The sequence below is a fragment of the Zophobas morio genome, unplaced genomic scaffold (genome assembly GCF_036711695.1).
Source record: "Zophobas morio isolate AGI-343-1 ecotype UQ-CSIRO unplaced genomic scaffold, CSIRO_AGI_Zmor_V1 ptg000021l, whole genome shotgun sequence".
Classification (NCBI taxonomy): Eukaryota; Metazoa; Arthropoda; class Insecta; order Coleoptera; family Tenebrionidae; genus Zophobas; species Zophobas morio.
The window spans coordinates 23,483,868-23,506,957 of record NW_026972126.1 but is presented as its reverse complement, the minus strand read 5'-3'; the positions used below and the strand labels follow the sequence as shown (position 1 = coordinate 23,506,957).

At 36.1% G+C, this 23,090-nt stretch overlaps 6 protein-coding genes and 1 pseudogene across 6 annotated transcripts; 4 read left to right on the top strand and 3 right to left on the bottom strand.

The window, feature by feature from the left end:
• Positions 1-2,965: 2,965 nt before the first annotated feature.
• On the top strand, positions 2,966-3,704 carry LOC135132044 (protein lethal(2)essential for life-like). The gene has a single exon (XM_064059963.1). The coding sequence runs from the start codon at positions 3,058-3,060 to the stop codon at positions 3,604-3,606; it is 549 nt and encodes a 182-aa protein (XP_063916033.1). The 5' UTR covers positions 2,966-3,057; the 3' UTR covers positions 3,607-3,704.
• Positions 3,705-4,255: 551 nt separating this feature from the next.
• Positions 4,256-5,024, bottom strand: LOC135132045 (protein lethal(2)essential for life-like). The gene has a single exon (XM_064059964.1). The coding sequence runs from the start codon at positions 4,949-4,951 to the stop codon at positions 4,406-4,408; it is 546 nt and encodes a 181-aa protein (XP_063916034.1). The 5' UTR covers positions 4,952-5,024; the 3' UTR covers positions 4,256-4,405.
• Positions 5,025-8,189: 3,165 nt separating this feature from the next.
• LOC135132694 (protein lethal(2)essential for life-like) lies at positions 8,190-8,870 on the top strand (annotated as a pseudogene).
• A 400-nt stretch (positions 8,871-9,270) lies between these two features.
• Positions 9,271-10,057, bottom strand: LOC135132651 (protein lethal(2)essential for life-like). The gene has a single exon (XM_064060801.1). It carries the CDS (start codon positions 9,959-9,961, stop codon positions 9,416-9,418), a length of 546 nt encoding a protein of 181 aa, XP_063916871.1. The 5' UTR covers positions 9,962-10,057; the 3' UTR covers positions 9,271-9,415.
• Positions 10,058-13,181: 3,124 nt separating this feature from the next.
• LOC135132003 (protein lethal(2)essential for life-like) lies at positions 13,182-13,912 on the top strand. The gene has a single exon (XM_064059913.1). It carries the CDS (start codon positions 13,272-13,274, stop codon positions 13,818-13,820), a length of 549 nt encoding a protein of 182 aa, XP_063915983.1. The 5' UTR covers positions 13,182-13,271; the 3' UTR covers positions 13,821-13,912.
• Positions 13,913-14,469: 557 nt separating this feature from the next.
• LOC135132004 (protein lethal(2)essential for life-like) lies at positions 14,470-15,258 on the bottom strand. Its single transcript, XM_064059914.1, has one exon. It carries the CDS (start codon positions 15,160-15,162, stop codon positions 14,617-14,619), a length of 546 nt encoding a protein of 181 aa, XP_063915984.1. The 5' UTR covers positions 15,163-15,258; the 3' UTR covers positions 14,470-14,616.
• Positions 15,259-18,753: 3,495 nt separating this feature from the next.
• LOC135132014 (protein lethal(2)essential for life-like) lies at positions 18,754-19,486 on the top strand. Its single transcript, XM_064059926.1, has one exon. The coding sequence runs from the start codon at positions 18,839-18,841 to the stop codon at positions 19,385-19,387; it is 549 nt and encodes a 182-aa protein (XP_063915996.1). The 5' UTR covers positions 18,754-18,838; the 3' UTR covers positions 19,388-19,486.
• Positions 19,487-23,090: the final 3,604 nt, after the last annotated feature.

Here is a 23,090-nt window from a genome sequence, read left to right as displayed (position 1 = left end):
CTCTAGAACATTCGGGAAGTCGCTCTTACGTGATGTTTTCTTTTTTAATTTTACAAATAGTTTTTCGTTTAAAATAAAGCTCTTAACCAGTGATTAAAGAAAAAATAAACAAACACGAAATTACTTTTATAATTTCAATACTAACCCGGGGATATGTGAATAAAATTGCTGGAAGTTTGTAAAATTATAACAAAATTTTTTCAGTTTTTCTGTTTCTCCTATTTATTTTTTTGTGTTTAAGGATTTGCTTAACTTATGTAAATAATTCAACAGGAAATACATTACAATTTGTTGTTAAAACCTCTGCATATTTTAATTTGTCCTGAATTTTTATAAAATTACATTACAAAATGAATTAAAAAAGGTTTAGGAATCTAAAATTTGTTCCATGTAGATTTTACAACTGTAAAATGTGTTTTAAATTAAAGAAATTGGGATTTGGTATTACATTTTTACCAGAATAGAATGACTAATCGAGCTACTTTTTTAAATTTAGATTTATTTTTGAATACACAAGAGCAATTACACGTTCTACTACAAAGAAATATCTAATATGTATAATACTGTAATTATTTTATACAGTATGTTCCCGGATTGAGTTCACAAGAGGAAAAAAACTGTATTTTCAATTTTACAAAATAATGACACAGGAATAAAATTTTTTGCTTAATTCAAAATAAATAAATTTATAATTAGAACTTTAATATTATCAGGCTGTGTTCTTAAAATCGAAAAAACCCAAAAGTAGCGTAGGACTTTTTAATTTTTAATTTTACAAAAAAATGTCAGTGGAATATAAATTGTTCCTTAATTCAAACCAATGTCTACTATTCGATTAACCCACCACTCCTTTCAGCACGTAGTTCAATTCTAACCCGTAATTGTTTCCTCTTGCGAAAATTTTAATAATATTCACAGTTTGATAATGTATCATAATAATAGGTGCATAAGATAAGACCAACTTTGGCGAATGATGTACACTGTAATGAAATAGAGGGTGGGTGGGCGGGGCTAGTATTTGCTAAGATAAGACTGAACAATATTAAAAGTAGTTATTAGAATGAAAAAGGGGTGGCAGTCGGGCAACTGCTTGCTTATAAGACACTGTGGAAAAAAATAAACTGAGCTTCACCCACCCACCCCCCCTATTCCGCTTTGATTGCTCATTTTATTGGCTCTGAGACGGAGTTTGGAATGATAGTGCTTGCTTATAAAAGATTCTGTAGGAAAAATCAATATTAGCCCCGCCTACCCACCCATTCTCTATTTTTTTCTTCTGAAATAAGAAATAAATCTTATAACAAATAGTAAATATAACAAAAAAATCACGGTTAGCGCTTTTTTTTTCTTTTTTTAACATTCTAGGTCCTATTAATTCCCATTCCCAATCTACAGAATTATTAATATAATATATTTAACCTCGCCCGCCCAACTCTCCTTCTTTTCAGTAATTGATTATCTGGTTGAATGAGAGGTGGATCTTATACTAAATAGAAATAAAATCGTTAGAATGAGAATAGCGCGGGTGGGTGGAGCTAGTACCTGCTACAACAAGAGTGATTTTGGCAGATGACATATCGTCTGAGAAAATAATGGGCGGGTGGGCGGGGCTAATACTTGCTAAGATAAGAGTGATTTTGGCAGATGACATACCATCTGGAAAAATAATGGGCGGATGGGTGGGGCTAGTATTTGCTAAGATAAGACTGAACAATATTATGAGTAGTGACTAGAATGAAGAAAGGGAAAGAGCTGGGCAACTGCTTCCTTATAAGACGCTTTGAAAAAAAAGTAAACTGAGCTCCACCCACCCACCCCTATTCCGCTTTCATCCTTCATTTTATTGGCTCTGAAACCGAGTTTAGAACATTAGTGTTTGCTTATAAAAGATTCTGTAGGAAAAATTAATATTAGCCCCGCCCACCCACCCAGTGTTTATTTTTATCTTCTGAAATAAGAAATAAATCTAATAGCAAATAATAAATGTAATAAAAATAACGATTAACGCTTTTTTTTCTTTTTTCAACATCCTAAGTTCTATTAATTCCCATTCCAACTCTACAGAATTAATAATATAATATATTTAACCCCGCCCACCCACCCCTCCTTCTTTCCAGTAATTCATTATCTGGTTGAATGAAAGTTGGATCTTACATTGAATAGAAATAAAATGGTTACCTGCCACGATAAGAGTCATTTTGGCAGATGGAATACCTTCTAAGAAAATAATGGGTGGGCGGGCGGGGCTAGTTCTTGCTAAGATAAGACTTTTTGGCAAATGACATATATACCCCGGAAGAAACATTGAACATTATTAGGAGTAGTCACTAGAATTAAAAGGTGTGGGCTACATCGCCCACCTTCTTTCTCCATTTCATTGTCTTATTTTATTTACTGCAGTATGGGAATTGAATTCTGTTTTGACAAGCGGTTGAGTATAAGATTTAAAAAAAATCAGGTTAGGTCAAACCAGCCTAGATCACGCTACATAAAGTTTTTTAAAAATTTTAGATTCAAGGTTGTCAAACAAGATTTAATTTTTATCTATATAACCCGTTACCCACTGTAAGATAAAAATTATAAAACCGACAAATTTTTATTAAAATTATATTTATTCTTAATATTTTTGTATTAAAATTTAAGAAATAAGTTGAAAATGTACATGGAACAAAAAATCTTAAAATCCATGAAAATGTTATATGGAACAAATTAGCACTGAGCTGATTTATTTTCGTTTTGATTAATACATAATTAAAAACCAATTTGTTTACTAATAAGGAAATAATTTGCTGACACTTAAATAGTGCGCCATATGCATTTCACAACGATTTTAATTTACTGCTTTTTAAAATGAAAATTATGTCATTACATTTTACACCGACTGAACGCAAAACCTTCCAGTCGAATCTCGAGCGTTCGCTCCCTCTAGAACGTTCCACCACGTCCACATAAAACCTCGAGCGCCGTGACGCTCCCGTCAGACTTGAACAGACTCAAGCGCAGGCAACAAGCCAAAGGACCTCAAGCGAGCCCTCAGTTCGAAAAATCTCAACAAAAATGGCTTTGTGGATGTGGAACAATCCTTTCCAATTCTCCCGGCCGTCTCGCCTTCTCGACCAACACTTCGGCAGCGTTCTCGAACCGGAAGATTTACTGTCGCCTCTGACCCCTCGAGAGTTCGGCGGTTTGCTACGTTTTCCTTCTGAATATCTGCGTCCGTGGAGGTCTGCACTTTCCCAACAGGACGTCGGCTCCACCGTGCGCTACGACAAGGACAAATTCGAGGCGAATTTGGACGTGCAGCAGTTCAAGCCGGAGGAGATCACGGTGAAGGTGAGCGACGACACGGTCACTATCGAAGGAAAACATGAGGAGAAGCAGGACGAGCATGGGTATATTTCGAGGCATTTCGTGAGGAGGTATGTGGTGCCGAAAGGGCATGATATCAGGAAAGTGGAGTCCACGTTGTCTTCGGATGGAGTGCTTACCATCAGGGCACCCAAGATTGATAGTGGGAAAGAGGAGGAACGGAGTATTCCGGTTGTCCAGACGGGGCAGCCTTCCAAGGCCGTGGAGCAGAAGACCGAGAAGAAAAAAGAGAAATAATTTAACTTAAAATGTATTAATTTCTGATGACTGATTGTGATATTGTAATTGTGTTTTGTGTTTTCTGTTCAAAATAAATAAAACTAGACCAAAATAAAGTCGTTTTTATTATTTGCATTAAGGCATTGTTGTTAGAGTTGTATTCAGGGAATTAAATTTATTAAAATCTTACAAAACTCAAACTACAGTTCTCTTCCTTTTCCTCTTTTTTGACATTCTTCGACGGTTTTCCTCCCTTTCTTAGTCCTTTTCCACATCGATCCTTGGAGCAATGATCGACAAAACTCAAAATTCGGGAAATTTCCAGAAGGTTCTATACGGTTCTAGAGGGTGATAAAGGAATTTTGTGGTTTAAATATGGTCTAAGTTGTTTTGGTGGTGGTTGGGGGTTTAGTGTGTTGTTTCACTCGCGTTCCTTTTTAAAATACGAAATGATTCGATCTTTTCCAGTGTTGTGAAATACAATATCTTACCGTACAGTTGTGTTTTATTGGTTGCATATCTTAGGAAGGATTTTTTTCATAAAAGAAAAATGACCAGAAAAACTGGAAAGATACACATTGTATTCACAAAATAATCCGCTTTTGGCTTCTTTTAATTATACTTTGACACTTTTCACGTACTTTTTCTTAAATAAAATCAAAAGAAGTTCTGGTGTAGCGAAAAAATTTATTAAATTAAATACAAATAGAAAAAGCTAACGTAACAAACTACACATACATTTACATTACAAAACTCAGTCTTTAATTACCACAAATACTAAAAAAAAAAGAATTAATACAAAATAACTGCGAAAAAATTACTTCTTTTCTTCTTCTTCCTTCTTCTCCACCGCCTTGGTCGGTTGCCCCGTTTGGATAACCGGAACGCTCCTTCCCTCCTCCACAGCAGCCTTAACCCTGGGCGCCGTTATCGTGAGCACCCCATCCGTCGACAACTTCGACTCGATTTTATCCGCGTCGTGGTCCTCGGGCAAAATGTACTTCCTCACGAAATGCCGCGAAATAAACCCGTGCTCGTCTTCCTTCTCCTCGTGTTTGCCCTCCACCGTGACGACGTTTTTGGTCACCTTCACGCTGATTTCCTCCGGCTTGAACTGCTGCACGTCCAGATTCACCTGGAATTTGTCCTTGTCGCGGCAGACGGTCGATCCGGAATCCCTTTGGGAAGCGGCAGAACGCCAAGGTCTCAGATATCCCGCAGGACAACGCATGAGGTGGCGAAGTTCGCGAGGAATCAGCGGCGCGAAGAAATCCTCCGGGTCCAGACCCAACCCGAAATGTTGATCCAGCATTCTGGTCGGGCGGGAGTGTTCGAAGGGGTCGTTCAACAGAATTATGGACATTTTCGCTGGTTTAGCACTGATTTGTACGTTGTGGTTTTTTTGAAGTTGGCACCTTGTACTGTATCCACCAATTGAATCGCAGGACTGAAGTCGGGTTTGATCGGCGGCTGGTTTTATAGGGAGACGCGTTTCGAGAATGTTCGGAAATTGACGCGAAGGATGAATCTAGAATATTGGAGAAGGTCAGGAATGTTTGGGTTGCGTGGTGATGAATCAGTTCATAGAATGTTCTCTCTAGAACATTCGGGAAGTCGCTGTCTACTTGATGTTTTCTGATTTAATTTTACTAATAGTTTTTCGTTTAAAATAAAGCTCTGAACTAGTGATTGAAGAAGAAATAAACAAACACGACATTACTTTTATAATTTCAATATTAACCCGGGGATATGTGAACAAAATTTCTGGAAGTTTGTAAACTTATAACAAAATTTTTTCAGTTTTTCTGTTTCTGCTATTTATTTTTTTGTTTAAGGATTTGGTTAACTTATGTAAATAATTCAACAGGAAATACATTTCAATTTGTTCTTAAATCCTCTGCGTATTTTAATTTGTCCTGAATTTTTACAAAATTATACCTATTACAAAATGAATTGAAAAAGGTTTAGGAATCTAAAATTTGTTCCATATACATTTTACAACTGCAAAATGCGTTTTAAGTTAAAGAAATTGGGATTTGGAATTACATTTTTACCAGAAAAAAAAAGACTAATTGAGCTACTTCTTTAAATTTAAATTTATTTATGAATACACAAGAGCAATAACACGTTCTATTACAAAGAAATATCTAATGCCTATAATACTGTAATTACTTTATACAGTATGTTCCCGGATTGAGTTCACAGGAGCAAAAAAACTGTATTTTCTATTTTACAAAAAAATGACAAAGGAATAATATTTTTTGCTTAATTCAAAATAAATAAATCTATAATTAGAACTTTAATATTATCAGGATGTGTTCTTAAAATCGAAAAACCCGAAAGTAGCGTAGGACTTTTATATATTTAATTTTACAAAAAAATGTCAATGGGATAAAAAATGTTCCTTAAGTCAAACCAATTTCTACTTTTCGATTAAACCCCCACCCCTTTCAGCACGTAGTTCAATTCTAACCCGTAATTCTTTCCTCTTGTGAAAATTTTAATAATATTCACAGTTTGATAATGTATCACAATAGGTGCATAAGATAAGACCAACTTTCGCGAATGATGTACACTGTAAGAAAATTGAGGGTGGGTGGGCGGGGCTAGTATTTGCTAAGATAAGACTGAACAATATTAAAAGTAGTTACTAGAATGAAAAAGGGGTGGCAGCCGTTCAACTGCTTGCTTATAAAACACTGTGGAAAAAAAATTAATTGAGCTTCACCCACCCACCCACCCCTATTCCGCTTTGATTGGTCATTCTATTGGCTCTGAGATGTAGTTTGGAATGATAATGCTTGCTTATAAAAGATTCTGTAGGAAAAATCAATATTAGCCCCGCCCACCCACCCATTTTCTATTTTTTTTCTTCTGAAATAAGAAATGAATCTTATAACAAATAGTAGGTAAATATAACAAAAAAATCACGGTTAGCGCTTTTTTTTTCTTTTGTTAACATCCTAGGTTCTATTAATTCCCATTCCCAATCTACAGAACTATTAATATAATATATTTAACCTCGCCCGCCCACCCCTCCTTCTTTTCAGTAATTGATTATCTGGTTGAATGAAAGGTGGATCTTATACTAAATAGAAATAAAATCGTTAGAATGAGAATAGCGTGGGTGGGTGGAGCTAGTACCTGCTACGACAAGAGTGATTTTGGCAGATGACATATCGTCTGAGAAAATAATGGGCAGGTGGGCGGGGCTAATACTTGCTAAGATAAGAGTGATTTTGGCAGATGACATACCATCTGTAAAAATAATGGGCGGGTGGGCGGGGCTAGTATTTGCCAAGATAAGACTGAACAATACTAAGAGTAGTCACTAGAATGAAGAAAGGGAGGGAGCTGGGCAACTGCTTCCTTATAAGACGCTTTGAAAAAAAAGTAAACTGAGCTCCACCCACCCACCTTTATTCCGCTTTGATCCTTCATTTTATTGGCTCTGAAACCGAGTTTGGAATATTAGTGCTTGCTTATAAAAGATTCTGTAGGAAACATTAATATTAACCCCGCCCACCCACCCAGTTTTTATTTTTATCTTCTGAAATAAGAAATAAATCTGATAGCAAATAATAAATGTAATAAAAATTACGATTAACGCTTTTTTTTCTTTTTTCAGCATCCTACATAAGTTCTATTAATTCCCATTCCAACTCTACAGAATTAATAATATAATATATTTAACCCCGCCCACCCACCCCTCCTTCTTTCCAGTAATTCATTATCTGGTTGAATGAAAGTTGGATCTTATATTGAATAGTAATAAAATCGTTACCTGCCACAATAAGAGTGATTTTGGCAGATGGAATACCTTCTGAGAAAATAATGGGTGGGTGGGCGGGGCTAGTTCTTGCTAAGATAAGACTTTTTGGCAAATGATATATATACCCCGGAAGAAACATTGAACATTATTAGGAGTAGTCACTAGAATTAAAAGGTCTGGGCTACTTCGCCCAACTTCTTTCTCCATTTCACTGTCTTATTTTATTTACTGCAGTATGGGAATTGAATTCTGTTTTGACAAGCGGTAGAATATAAGATTTAAAAAAAATCAGGTTAGGTCAAACCAGCCTAGGTCACGCTACATCAACTTTTTTAAAAATTTTAGATTCAAGGTTGTCAAACAAGATTTAATTTTTATCTATATAACTCACGACTCACTGTAAGATAAAAATTATAAAACTCACAAATTTTTATTAAAATTATATTTATACTTAATATTTTTGTATTAAAATTTACGAAATAAGTTGAAAATGTACATGGAACAAAAAATCTTAAAATCCATGAAAATGTTATATGGAACAAATTAGCACTGAGCTGATTTATTTTCGTTTTGATTAATACATAATTTAAAACCATTTTGTTTAATAATAAGGAAATAATTTGCCGACACTGAAATAGTGCGCCATGTGCATTTTACAACGATTTTAATTTACTGCTTTTTAAAATGAAAATTGTGTCATCATATTTTACACCGCCTAAACGCAAAACCTTCCAGTCGAATCTCGAGCGTTCGGTCCCTCTAGAACGTTCCACCACCTCCACATAAAAACTCGAGCGCCGTGACGCTCCCATCAGACTTGAATAGACCTCAAGCGAGCCCTCAGTTCGAAAAATCTCAACAAATATGGCTTTGTGGATGTGGAACAACCCATTCCAATTCTCCCGGCCGTCTCGCCTCCTCGACCAACACTTCGGCGCCGTTCTCGAACCGGAAGATTTACTGTCGCCTCTGACCCCTCGAGTTCGGCGGTTTGCTGCGTTTTCCTTCTGAGTATCTGCGTCCGTGGAGGTCTGCACTTTCCCAACAGGACGTCGGCTCCACCGTGCGCTTCGACAAGGACAAATTCGAGGCGAATTTGGACGTGCAGCAGTTCAAGCCGGAGGAGATCACGGTGAAGGTGAGCGACGACACGGTCACTATCGAGGGAAAACATGAGGAGAAGCAGGACGAGCATGGGTACATTTCGAGGCATTTCGTGAGGAGGTATGTGGTGCCGAAGGGGCATGATATCAGGAAAGTGAAGTCTACGTTGTCTTCGGATGGGGTCCTCACCATCAGGGCACCCAAGATTGATAGCGTGAAAGAGGAGGAACGGAGTATTCGTGTTGTGCAGACGGGGCAGCCGTCCAAGGCCGTGGAGCAGAAGACCGACAAGAAAGAAGAGTAATAATTTAACTTAAAATGTATTAATTACTGATGACTGATTGTGATATTGTTAATGTGTTTTGTGTTTTCTGTTCAAAATAAATAAAACCAGACCAAAATAAAAGTCGTTTTTATTATTTGCATTAAGACATTGTTATTAACTTTCTATTCAGCGAATTAAATTTACTAAATATTTACAAAACTCAAAATTCGGTTCTCTTGTGGTTTAAATGTGGTGTAAGTTGTTTTGGGGGTGGTTGGGGGTTTAGTGTGTTGTTTCAGTCGCGTTCCTTTTTAAAATACGATTTGATTCGATCTTTTCCAGTGTTGTGAAATACAATATCTTACCATACAGTTGTGTTTTATTGGTTGCATATCTTAGGAATGATTTTTTTCATAAAAGAAAAATAACTAGAAAAACTGGAAAGATACACATTGTGTTCACAAAATAATCCGGTTTTGCCTTATTTTAATTACACTTTGATACTTTTTACGTATTTTTTCTCAAATAAACTCAAAGGAAGTTCTGGTGTAGTGAAAAAATTTATTAAATTAATAAATACAAATGGAAAATGCTAACGTAACTAAACTACACATACATTACAAAACTCAGTCTTTAATTACCACAAATACTAGAAAATAAACTAATACAAAATAGCTGCGAAAAAATTACTTCTTTTCTTCTTCTTCCTTCTTCTCCACCGCCATGGTCGGCTGCCCCGTCTGGATAACCGGGACACTCCTTCCCTCCTCCACAGCAGCCTTAACCCTGGGCGCCGTTATCGTGAGCACCCCGTCCGTCGACAACTTCGACTCGATTTTCTCCACGTCGTGGTCCTCGGGCAAAACGTACTTCCTCACGAAATGCCGCGAAATAAACCCGTGCTCGTCTTCCTTCTCCTCGTGTTTGCCTTCCACCGTGACGACGTTTTTGGCCACCTTCACGCTGATTTCCTGCGGCTTGAACTGCTGCAGGTCCAGATTCACCTGGAATTTGTCCTTGTGGCGGCAGACGGTCGATCCGGAATCCTTTTGGGAAGCGGCAGAACGCCAAGGTCTCAGATATCCCGCAGGACAACGCATGAGGTGATGGAGTTCGCGAGGAATCAGCGGCGCGAAGAAATCCTCAGGGTCCAGACCCAAGCCGAAATGTTGATCCAGCATTCTGGTCGGGCGGGAGTGTTCGAAGGGGTCGTTCAACAGAATTATGGACATTTTCGCTGGTTTAGCACTGATTTGTACGTCGTGGTTTTTTTGAAGTTGGCACCTTGTACTGTATCGACCAATTGAATCGCAGGACTGATGTCGGGTTTGATCGGCTGCTGGTTTTATAGGGAGACGCGTTTCGAGAATGTTCGCAAATTGACGCGAAGGACGAATCTAGAAAATTGGAGAAGGTCAGGAATGTCTGGGTTGCGTGACGATGAATCAGTTCATTGAATGTTCTCTCTAGAACATTCGGGAAGTCGCTCTTACGTGATGTTTTCTTTTTTAATTTTACAAATAGTTTTTCGTTTAAAATAAACCTCTTAACTAGTGATTAAAGAAAAAATAAACGAAAACGAAATTACTTTTATAATTTCAATATTAACCCGGGGATATGTGATTAAAATAACAGAATAAAATAACAATTTTATTAAAATTGCTGGAAGTTTGTAACATTATAACAAAATTTTTTCAGTTTTTCTGTTTTTCCGATTTATTTTTTTGTTTAAGGATTTGCTTAACTTATGTAAATAATTCAACAGGAAATACGTTTCAATTTGTTCTTAAAACTTCTGCATATTTTAACATGTCCTGAATTTTTATAAAATTACATTACAAAATGAATTAAAAAAGGTTTAGGAATCTAAAATTTGTTCCATGTACATTTTACAACTGCAAAATGTGTTTTAAATTAAAGAAATTGGGATTTGGTATTACATTTTTACCAGAAAAGAATGATTAATAGCGCTACTTTTTAAATTTAAATTTATTTATGAATACACAAGAGCAATAACACGTTCTACTACAAAGAAATATCTAATACGTATAATACTGTAATTATTTTACACAGTATGTTCCCGGATTGAGTTCACAAGAGGAAAAAAACTGTATTTTCCATTTTACAAAAAAATGACAAAGGAATAATATTTTTTGCTTAATTCAAAATAAATAAATTTATAATTAGAACTTTAATATTATCAGGATGTGTTCTTTAAATCGAAAAAACCCAAAAGTAGCATAGGACTTTTTTATTTTTAATTTTACAAAAAAATGTCAATGGAATAAAAATTGTTCCTTAAGTCAAACCAATTTCTACTATTCGATTAACCCACCACCCCTTTCACCACGTAGTTCGATTCTAACCCGTAATTTTTCCTCTTGTGAAAATTTTTATAATATTCACAGTTTGATAATGCACCATAATAGGTGCATAAGATACGATCAACTTTGGCGCATGATGTACACTGTAAGAAAATAGAGGTTGGGTGGGCGGGGCTAGTATTTGCTAAGATAAGACTGAAAAATATTAAAAGTAGTTACTAGAATGAAAAAGGGGTGGCAGCCAGGCAACTGCTTGCTTATAAGACACTGTGGAACAAAGGTAAACTAAGCTCCACCCACCCAATCACCCCTATTCCGCTTTGATTGCTCATTTTATTGGCTCTGAGATGGAGTTTGCAATGATAATGCTTGCTTATAAAAGATTCTGTTGGAAAAATCAATATTAGCCCCGCCCACCCACCCATTTTCTATTTTTTTTCTTCTGAAATAAGAAATAAATCTTATAACAAATAGTAAATATAACAAAAAAATCACAGTTAGCGCTTTTTTTTTCTTTAACATCCTAGGTCCTATTAATTCCCATTCCCAATCTACAGAATTATTAATGTAATATATTTAACCTCGCCCGCCCTCCCCTCCTTCTTTTCAGTAATTGATTATCTGGTTGAATGAGAGGTGGATCTTATACTAAATAGAAATAAAATCGTTAGAATAAGAATAGCGCGGGTGGGTGGAGCTAGTACCTGCTACGACAAGAGTGATTTTGGCAGATGACATTTCGTCTGATTAAATAATGGGCGGGTGGGCGGGGCTAATACTTGCTAAGATAAGAGTGATTTTGGCAGATGACATACCATCTGGAAAAACAATGGGCGGGTGGGCGGAGCTAGTATTTGCTAAGATAAGACTGAACAATACTAAGAGTAGTTACTAGAATGTAGAAAAGGAGGGAGCTGGGCAATTGCTTCCTTATAAGACGCTTTGGAAAAAAGTAAACTGAGCTCCACCCACCCACCCCTATTCCGCTTTGATCCTTCATTTTATTGGCTATGAAACCGAGTTTGGAATATTAGTGCTTGCTTATAAAAGATTCTGTAGGAAAAATTAATATAAGCCCTGCCCACCCACCCAGTTTTTATTTTTATCTTCTGAAATAAGAAATAAATCTGATAGCAAATAATAAATGTAATAAAAATTACGATTAACGCTTTTTTTTCTTTTTTCAGCAACCTAAGTTCTATTAATTCCCATTCCAACTCTACAGAATTAATAATATAACATATTTAACCCCGCCCACCCACCCCTCCTTCTTTCTAGTAATTCATTATCTAGTTGAATGAAAGTTGGATCTTATATTGAATAGAAATAATAGTTACCTGCCACGATAAGAGTGATTTTGGCAGATGGAATACTTTCTGAGAAAATAATGGGTGGGTGGGCGGGGCTAGTTCTTGCTAAGATAAGACTTTTTGGCAAAAGATATATATACCCCGGAAGAAACATTGAACATTATTAGGAGTAGTCACTAGAATTAAAAGGTCTGGGCTACATCGCCCAACTTCTTTCTTCATTTCACTGTCTTATTTTATTTACAGCAGTATGGGAATTGAATTCTGTTTTGACAAGCGGTTGAGTATAAGATTTAAAAAAAATCAGGTTAGGTCAAACCAGCCTAGGTCACGCTACATAAAGTTTTTTAAAAATTTTAGATTCAAGGTTGTCAAACAAGATTTAATTTTTTCTATATAACCCACGACCCACTGTAAGATAAAAATTATAAATCTCACAATAGTTTTATTAAAATTATATTTATTCTTAATATTTTTGTATTAAAATTTAAGAAATAAGTTGAAAATGTACATGAAACAAAAAAAATCTTAAAATCCGTGGAAATGTTATGTGGAACAAATTAGCACTGAGCTGATTTATTTTCGTTTTGTTTATTACATAATTTAAAACCATTTTGTTTAATAATATGGAAATAATTTGCTGACACTGAAATAGTGCGCCATGTGCATTTTACAACGATTTTAATTTACTGCTTTTTAAAATGAAAATTATGTCATCACATTTTACACCGACTAAACGCAAAACCTTCCAGTCGAATCTCGAGCGTTCTGTCCCTCTAGAACGTTCCACCACCTCCACATAAAAACTCGAGCGCCGTGACGCTCCCGTCAAACTTGAACAGACTCAAGCGCAAGCAACAAGCCAAAGGACCTCAAGCGAGCTCTCAATTCGAAAAATTTGAACAAAAATGGCTTTGTGGCTGTGGAACAACCCATTCCAATTCTCCCGGCCGTCTCGCCTCCTCGACCAACACTTCGGCGCCGTTCTCGAACCGGAAGATTTACTGTCGCCTCTGACCCCTCGAGATTTCGGCGGTTTGCTACGTTTTCCTTCTGAATATCTGCGTCCGTGGAGGTCTGCACTTTCCCAACAGGACGTCGGCTCCACCGTGCGCTTCGACAAGGACAAATTCGAGGCGAATTTGGACGTGCAGCAGTTCAAGCCGGAGGAGATCACGGTGAAGGTGAGTGACGACATGGTCACTATCGAGGGAAAACATGAGGAGAAGCAGGATGAGCATGGATACATTTCGAGGCATTTCGTGAGGAGATATGTGGTGCCGAAGGGGCATGATATCAGTAAGGTGGAGTCCACGTTGTCTTCGGATGGGGTGCTTACCATCAGGGCACCCAAGATTGATAGTGGGAAAGAGGAGGAAAGGAGTATTCGTGTGGTGCAGACGGAGCAGCCGTCCAAGGCCGTGGAGCAGAAGACCGAAAAGAAAGAAGAGAAATAATTTAACTTAAAATGTATTAATTACTGATGACTGATTGTGATATTGTAATTGTGTTTTGTGTTTTCTGTTCAAAATAAATAAAACTAGACCAAAATAAAGTCGTTTTTATTATTTGCATTAAGACATTGTTGTTAGAGTTGTATTCAGGGAATTAAATTTATTAAAATCTTACAAAACTCAAAATACAGTTCTCTTCCTTTTCCTCTTTCTTGACATTCTTCGACGGTTTTCCTCCCTTTCTTAGTCCTTTTCCACATCGATCCTTGGAGCAATGATCGACAAAACTCAAAATTCGGGAAATTTCCAGAAGGTTCTATACGGTTCTAGAGGGTGATAAAGGAATTTTGTGGTTTAAATATGGTCTAAGTTGTTTTGGTGGTGGTTGGGGGTTTAGTGTGTTGTTTCAGTCGCGTTCCTTTTTAAAATACGAAATGATTCGATCTTTTCCAGTGTTGTGAAATACAATAACTTACCGTACAGTTGTGTTTTATTGGTTGCATATCTTAGGAAGGATTTTTTTCATAAAAGAAAAATGACCAAAAAAACTGGAAAGATACACATTGTATTCACACAATAATCCGCTTTTGGCTTTTTTTAACAATACTTTGATACTTTTCACGTACTTTTTCTTAAATAAAATCAAAAGAAGTTCTGGTGTAGGGAAAAAATTTATTAAATTAATAAATACAAATGGAAAATGCTGACGTAACTAAACTACACATACATTACAAAACTCAGTCTTTAATTACCACAAATACCAAAGAAAAATAATTGATACAAAATAGCTGCGAAAAAATTACTTCTTTTCCTCTTCTTCCTTCTTCTCCACCGCCTTGGTCGGCTGCCCCGTCTGGATAACCGGAACGCTCCTTCCCTCCTCCACAGCAGCCTTAACCCTGGGCGCCGTTATCGTGAGCACCCCGTCCGTCGACAACTTCGACTCGATTTTATCCACGTCGTGGTCCTCGGGCAAAACGTACTTCCTCACGAAATGCCGCGAAATAAATCCGTGCTCGTCTTCCTTCTCCTCGTGCTTTCCCTCCACCGTGACGACGTTTTTGGCCACCTTCACGCTGATTTCCTCCGGCTTGAACTGCTGCACGTCCAGATTCACCTGGAATTTGTCCTTGTCGCGGCAGACGGTCGATCCGGAATCCTTTTGGGAAGCGGCAGAACGCCAAGGTCTCAGATATCCCGCAGGACAACGCATGAGGTGGCGGAGTTCGCGAGGAATCAGCGGCGCGAAGAAATCCTCCGGGTCCAGACCCAGGCCGAAATGTTGATCCAGCATTCTGGTCGGGCGGGAGTGTTCGAAGGGGTCGTTCAACAGAATTATGGACATTTTCGCTGGTTTAGCACTGATTTGTGCGTCGTGGTTTTTTTGAAGTTGGCACCTTGTGCTATATCGACCAATTGAATGGCAGGACTGATGTCGGGTTTGATCGGCTGCTGGTTTTATAGGGAGACGCGTTTCGAAAATGTTCGGAAACTGACGCGCCGAATGAATCTAGAATATTGGAGAAGGTCAGGAATGTTTGGGTTGCGTGGAAATGAACCAGTTCATAGAATGTTCTCTCTAGAACATTCGGGAAGTCGCTCTCTACTTGATGATTTCTGATTTAATTTTACTAATAGTTTTTCGTTTAAAATAAAGCTCTTAACTAGTGATTAAAGAAGAAATAAACAAACACGTAATTACTTTTATAATTTCAATATTAACCCAGGGATATGTGATTAAAATTTCTGGAAGTTTGTAAACTTATAACAACATTTTTTCAGTTTTTCTGTTTCTGTTATTTATTTTTTTGTTTAAGGATTTGCTTAACTTATGTAAATAATTCAACAGGAAATACATTTCAATTTGTTCTTAAAACCTCTGCATATTTTAATTTGTCCTGAATTTTAATAATTACATTACAAAATGAATTAAAAAAGTTTTAGGTATCTAAAATTTGTTCTATATACATTTTACAACTGCAAAATGTGTTTTAAATGAAAGAAATTGTGATTTGGAATTACATTTTTTACCAGAAAAGAATGACTAATCGAGTAACTTTTTTAAATTTAAATTTATTTATGAATACACAAGAGCAATTACACGTTCTATTACAAAGAAATATCTAATTCCTATAATTCTGTAATTACTTTATACAGTATTTTCCCGAATTGAGTTCACAACAGGAAAAAAAAACTTTATTTTCTATTTTACAAAAATTGACAAAGGAATAATATTTTTTGCTTAATTCAAAATAAATAAATCTATAATTAGAACTTTAATATTATCAGGCTGTGTTCTTAAAATCGAAAAAACCCAAAAGTAGCGTAGGACTTTTTTATTTTTAATTTTCCAAAAAAATGTCAATGGAATAAAAATTGTTCCTTAATTCAAACCAATTTCTACTATTCGATTAACCCACCACCCCTTTCAGTACGTCGTTCAATTCTAACCCGTAATTCTTTCCTCTTGTGAAAATTTTTATAATATTCACAGTTTGATAATGTATCATAATAGGTGCATAAGATAAGACCAACTTTGGCGAATGATGTATACTGTAAGAAAATAGAGGGTGGGTGGGCGGGGTTAGTATTTGCTAAGATAAGACTGAACAATATTAAAAGTAGTTACTAGAATGAAAAAGGGGTGGCAGCCGGGCAACTGCTTGTTTATAAGACACTGTGGAAAAAGGTAAAGTGAGCTCCACCCACCCACCCTTATTCCGTTTTAATTGCTCATTTTATTGTCTCTGAGATGGAGTTTGCAATGATAATGCTTGCTTATAAAAGATTCTGTAGGAAAAATTAATATTAGCCCCGCCCACCCACCCATTTTCTATTTTTTTTCTTCTGAAATAAGAAATAAATCTTATAACAAATAGTAAATTTAACAAAAAAATCACGGTTAGCGCTTTTTTTTTTCTTTTTTAACATCCTAGGTCCTATTAATTCCCATTCCCAATCTACAGAATAATTAATATAATATATTTAACCTCGCCCGCCCACCCCTCCTTTTCAGTAATTGATTTTCTGATTGAATGAGAGGTGGATCTTATACTAAATAGAAATAAAATCGTTAGAATGAGAATAGCGCGTGTGGGTGGAGCTAGTACCTGCTACGACAAGAGTGATTTTGGCAGATGACATACCATCTGGAAAAATAATGGGCGGGTGGGCGTAATGTGACTCGATCTTGAAATGTGTGGCAATTAGTAACTTTTATGAAATAGAAATATATCTGTGTCCTTGTTATGCTCCGTCTTTTCGACAGCAGGTATTTTTTGCTTCCAGTATGGCGATCCTGTTACTGTCATTTGGTCGTCAATTGCCTTGGTGGTAACACGTCTTCCACGACTGTTTGCTGGTTACCGGTGACACTTTCTCGTTGAATAGGGCTGGAGTTACTTTGGGACTGGAATAGTGTTCTTTCCGGTCCGTTAACTCAATAATTCTAGTACAGTCTGTCGTAACCTCAAATTGTAAACACATCAAACTTTCGTTGACAGATAGCGAAAATTACTAGCCTCGCGCTATCTTTGTTTAACACATAGGTTAGGTTCCTCTCTGTCGAATTCCGACCACAGGCAGTTTGCCGTACTTTCTAAAAGTAATAGTAGATCTAGTGACTTTAGGTGGGCGGGGCTAGTATTTGCTAAGATAAGACTGAACAATATTATGAGTAGTCACTAGAATGAAGAAAGGGAGGGAGCTGGGCAACTGCTTCCTTATAAGACGCTTTGAAAAAAAAGTAAACTGAGCTCCACCCACCCACCCTTATTTCGCTTTGATCGTTCATTTTATTGGCTCTGAAACCGAGTTTAGAATATTAGTGCTTGCTTATAAAAGATTCTGTAGGAAAAATTAATATTAGCCCCGCCCACCCACCCTGTTTTTATTTTTATCTTCTGAAATAAGAAATAAATCTGATAGCAAATAATAAATGTAATAAAAATTACGATTAACGCTTTTTTTTCTTTTTTCAACATCCTAAGTTCTATTAATTCCCATTCCAACTCTACAAAATTAATAATATAATATATTTAACCCCGCCCACCCACCCCTCCTTCTTTGAAGTAATTCATTATCTGGTTGAATGAAAGTTGGATCTTATATTGAATAGAAATAAAATCGTTACTTGCCACGATAAGAGTGATTTTGGCAGATGGAATACCTTCTCAGAAAATAATGGGTGGGTGGGCGGGGCTAGTTCTTGCTAAGATAAGAGTTTTTGGCAAATGGTATATATACCCCGGAAGAAACATTGAACATTATTAGGAGTAGTCACTAGAATTAAAAGGTCTGGGCTACTTCGCCCAACTTCTTGCAACATTTCACTGTCTTATTTTATTTACTGCAGTATGGGAATTGAATTCTGTTTTGACAAGCGGTTGAATATAAGATTTAAAAAAAATCAGGTTAGGTCAAACCAGCCTAGGTCACGCTACATCAAGTTTTTTAAAAATTTTAGTTTCAAGGTTGTCAAACAAGATTTAATTTTTATCTACATATATAACCCACGGCCCACTGTAAGATAAAAATTATAAAACTCACAAATTTTTATTAAAATTATATTTATTCTTAATATTTTTGTGTTAAAATTTAAGAAATAAGTTGAAATTGTACATGGAACAAAAAAAATCTTAAAATCCATGAAAATGTCATATGGAACAAATTAGCACTGAGCTGATTTATTTTCGTTTTGATTAATACATAATTTAAAGAAAACCAATTTGTTTAATAATAAGGAAATAATTTGCTGACACTGAAGTAGTGCTCCATGTGCATTTTACAACGTTTTTAATTTACTACTTTTTAAAATGAAAATTATGTCATCACATTTTACACCGACTAAACGCAAAACCTTCCAGTCGAATCTCGAGCGTTCTGTCCCTCTAGAACGTTCCACCACCTCCACATAAAAACTCGAGCGCCGTGACGCTCCCGTCAGACTTGAACAGACTCAAGCGCAGGCAACAAGCCAAAGGATCTCAAGCGAGCTCTCAGTTCGAAAAATCTCAACAAAAATGGCTTTGTGGCTGTGGAACAACCCATTCCAATTCTCCCGGCCGTCTCGCCTCCTCGACCAACACTTCGGCGCCGTTCTCGAACCGGAAGATTTACTGTCGCCTCTGACCCCTCGAGATTTCGGCGGTTTGCTACGTTTTCCTTCTGAATATCTGCGTCCGTGGAGGTCTGCACTTTCCCAACAGGACGTCGGCTCCACCGTGCGCCTCGACAAGGACAAATTCGAGGCGAATTTGGACGTGCAGCAGTTCAAGCCGGAGGAGATCACGATGAAGGTGAGCGACGACACGGTCACTATCGAGGGAAAACATGGGGAGAAGCAGGACGAGCATGGGTACATTTCGAGGCATTTCGTGAGGAGGTATGTGGTGCCGAAAGGGCATGATATCAGTAAGGTGGAGTCCACGTTGTCTTCGGATGGGGTGCTTACCGTCCGGGCACCCAGGATTGATAGTGGGAAAGAAGAGGAACGGAGTATTCCTGTCGTGCAGACGGGGCAGCCGTCCAAGGCCGTGGAGCAGAAGACCGAGAAGAAAGAAGAGAAATAATTTAACTTAAAATGTATTAATTTCTGATGACTGATTGTGATATTGTTATTGTGTTTTGTGTTTTCTGTTCAAAATAAATAAAACCACCCCAAAATAAAAGACGTTTTTATTATTTGCTTTAAGACATTGTTATTAACTTTCTATTCATCGAACTAAATTTACTAAAATCCAACAAAACTCAAAATTCAGTTTTCTTCGTTTTACTTTTTCGTGAGATTCTTCGACGGCTTTCCTCCCTTTGTTCGGCCTTTTCCACATCGATCCTTGGAGCAATGATCGACAAAACCCAAAATTCGGGAAATTTCTAGAAGGTTCTATAAGGCTCTAGAGGGTGATGAAGGAATTTTGTGGTTTAAATATGGTGTAAGTTGTTTTGGAGGTGATTGGGAGTTTAAAGTGTTGTTTCAGTCGCGTTCCTTTTTATCACGCTTTTATTAGCTTGGGTTGTATGTATGTATGTAACGGAATCTTTGAGCTTAATTTTCATCGGTTTCTAAAAGTCTGATCATCTTGAAACTTTGCACACGTCTCAAGGATCGATGACAATGCAATAATTTGATAACAGTTTCCCATTATCCTTATTAGGAGCGCCAGGATTTATAAATTCTTTTATGGATCCTGTGTAGTGGAGTAAAAGAGATAAAGCTAGCGCGCGATCTGCGCATGCCTGTAGTATCTGGTTTACTCTTCGTTGTAATTATAGTCTTGACAGTGAGTATAGAGTTAAAAGAGAGGCAACCTTATGGACAAGTGCGGGGCTAATGCTCCGTCTTACCCCTCACTTCACTTCATCCATAAACGTAATAGTGGATAGTGGCTCTCCCTCCTTTTTTCTTGTGAACTACGTTAACAGTAGTCTGGACGAACACCAACTCATCAGACTTGTGGCCAGTGCGATTACGTTAAAGCAAAATAGCCCATCCCCAAATGAACGGTGGACTGGTGAAAGGTTTTTGTCCAAATTTAACCAAATTTCAGCTTTTCTTTAATTATTATTGTTATGATAAGCACATGTTGACAACATGCCAGTAAATCCCAATTTTTGGAGGATGCCTGGTGTATGCGTTTAAATTCATCCTTTATTTAAATAAAAAAAAAAGAAATGTGGTGTCGTGGGACACCAGGTAGGAACGAAGTTCCTTCGGTTAATGTAGAATCGACACAATTTGCAAAAAAAAAACGTGCTCAATTTTATGTAGGTTTTCTTGATTTTTCTCTTAAATTTTGCTGATTAGTTTTTATTTAAGTACAGGAAAATATTTAGGAAATTCAGTATTTTAGGAAATAATAAATTACGTAAAATAGGTAGAATTATCAAAATATATATATATTGAAATGTTTGGAATTCAAGGGAGAATTTGTTTTAATTATTTAAAAAAATAATCAATAAACTTTTTAAATATTGTCACTAGTTTAGAGGATATCTTTGCTTTATATCGTAACTTTCTTGCTTATTTTCATTTTTTTTAGCTTTTTCGCGTTCCCTATACGCTTTTTGATACTCTGCTTTGCCATTGTTACTATATTTATTATTGTTTTGACGATTTGAAATTGTATGAAAATAAACGTGGCTACTCACGAGTAAAATGTATCTATAATGTGCGTATTCGCCACGTGCTTGTCCATGAATTCATGAGTATATACTATGCATTGGCGGGGTGGAGTGGTAATAGAGAGAGAAGGGATGAGAGAACGAAAAGTGTTTAGGACATTTTTTATATTTTGTCGGTGCGGTCTTCACGTGTTGGCGGTGTCTTTGTAAGGCAGCTGCACGTGTGCGGACCTTCAACCTTGTGTGGCGGCACAATAACACGTCGGTAAGCAGAAAATAAATAAGTCGTCTCGTGGTGTGGTGGTAAGCATTCGAATCCCACCGAGGCACAAATTTTTTTCTCTGCTTACCTACACTTGTAAGGCGGCCATTTTTCCACGGAGTTTCCGTTACGGTTTTAGGATCACATTTGTTTCAGTTCGGTCGTGCAGCAAAATTCCTATCTCCTCCAAGCCTGCCGTAAGGAACTTCGTTCCAAAAATGAACGGCCATTATAGTAGATATAGTTATTATGATATTTTTATTATTTTTCAGTTTTTCGACCGTTTTATATTTCGATTTCTCAATTTTTCAACTTCTCGATATTGTAATTTTTCATTTTTAAAATTCTAGATTTTTCGATTTCTCGAGTTCTCAGTTGTTCTATATTTTAATGTTTTTATTTTCCCAATTTTTAAATTTTCGATTTTTCAATTTTTGAGATCCCGAATTATCAATTTTTCCATTTTTAACTTTTCGATTTGTCGATTTTGGCCTATTTCGGTTTCTCAATTTTTCGACTTTTCGACTCCTCGATTTCTCCATATTTTGATTTTTCGATTTCTCGATGTCTCAGTTTTTGAATTTTTCGATGTTTCGATTTTTCGGTTTTTGATTTTTACTTTTCGATTTTTCGGTTTTTCTGTGATTTTTATATTATTCGATTTTTCAGTTTTCCAATTTTTTTTAGTTTTCGAGTTTTGATTTCTCGATGTGTTGATTTTTTAGTTTTTCGATTTTTATATTTTAGATTTTTCAATTTTTATTTTTTTTTATTTTTTGATTTTTAGATTTCTCCATTTTTCAATTTTACGATATTTTCATTTTTCAATGTTTTAAATTTTAGGCTTTTCGATTTTTCAGTTCTTCAATATTTTTTAATTTTTCAAATTCTGACGTTTCAGAATTTTCAGATTTCCGATTCCTCAATTAATCTACTTTTTTCGACTTTGCTTTTTGAATTCTTGATTTCTCAATTTTTCAATTCTTTAACTTCCTAATTTTTGAATATTTTGTTCAATTTTGTGATTTTTCAGTTTTTCGACTTTTTACTGTTTGAATTTTCAATTTTTCGTTTTATAAACTTTTAGTTTTCAGTTTTTTAAATACATAGTCACTGGTCTTGATTAAAATACAAATAACGGATATTAAATGAAAAAAACAAGAACGGACATTTAATTAACTAAACGTGTGCAAAAATGGCTGATCGCATCTTAATTGTGTCAGTATATACCACGGTTATCTCTCTCCGTGTCGATTATACCGATCTATACCGATTATTTCTGTTTCAAGGACAATTTCTGCATAGCTTTGGTTTTACAGTCGGTAAAGAAGGAATTAATTATAATTAAAACATATCTAATCATGAATTCTCACCAACTTAAATAAAGATAACAAATTTTGATTCAGAAATACAAACATGGAGGAAAATTAACTATTTGGGGGGTAAAACTAACCACAATGATGAATTGTGTCCCGTTGGTCCGTGAGGGCGATTGATTTCGAACTAATTCCCGTTGATCGATCATACGGAGACCACTGAGTGGTTCTTTCTAGAAAAATCTAAATAAGTAATTAATTCCCCAATTTATGAATTTGTCGCAGACTAAAAAATGAAAAATAAATAATAGTTTAAAAAACTAAAAAACACGCTTTTATTGCTAATCGAACTAAAAACTAGAAAATAATTTTTAATGACAGAGTTTAATATTACAGTAGTAGAAGATCAAACAATCAATCATAATAAATCACCTCAAATTAAAATTATAATAAAATTTAAGTTATTAACAGAATAATTCAATTCAGAGTAAAAAGCGTGGGTTGCTTGATATTTTAAATATTACAATCATTCTATTGGCAACTATCTATGAGAGGATAGTTATGAACCGCAGT

What these genes read in the sequence shown, in the direction of transcription:
- LOC135132651 (XM_064060801.1), bottom strand. Translation starts at nt 9,961, where the DNA reads ATGTCCATAATTCTGTTGAACGACCCCTTCGAACACTCCCGCCCGACC.
- LOC135132045 (XM_064059964.1), bottom strand. Translation starts at nt 4,951, where the DNA reads ATGTCCATAATTCTGTTGAACGACCCCTTCGAACACTCCCGCCCGACC.
- LOC135132003 (XM_064059913.1), top strand. Translation starts at nt 13,272, where the DNA reads ATGGCTTTGTGGCTGTGGAACAACCCATTCCAATTCTCCCGGCCGTCT.
- LOC135132044 (XM_064059963.1), top strand. Translation starts at nt 3,058, where the DNA reads ATGGCTTTGTGGATGTGGAACAATCCTTTCCAATTCTCCCGGCCGTCT.
- LOC135132014 (XM_064059926.1), top strand. Translation starts at nt 18,839, where the DNA reads ATGGCTTTGTGGCTGTGGAACAACCCATTCCAATTCTCCCGGCCGTCT.
- LOC135132004 (XM_064059914.1), bottom strand. Translation starts at nt 15,162, where the DNA reads ATGTCCATAATTCTGTTGAACGACCCCTTCGAACACTCCCGCCCGACC.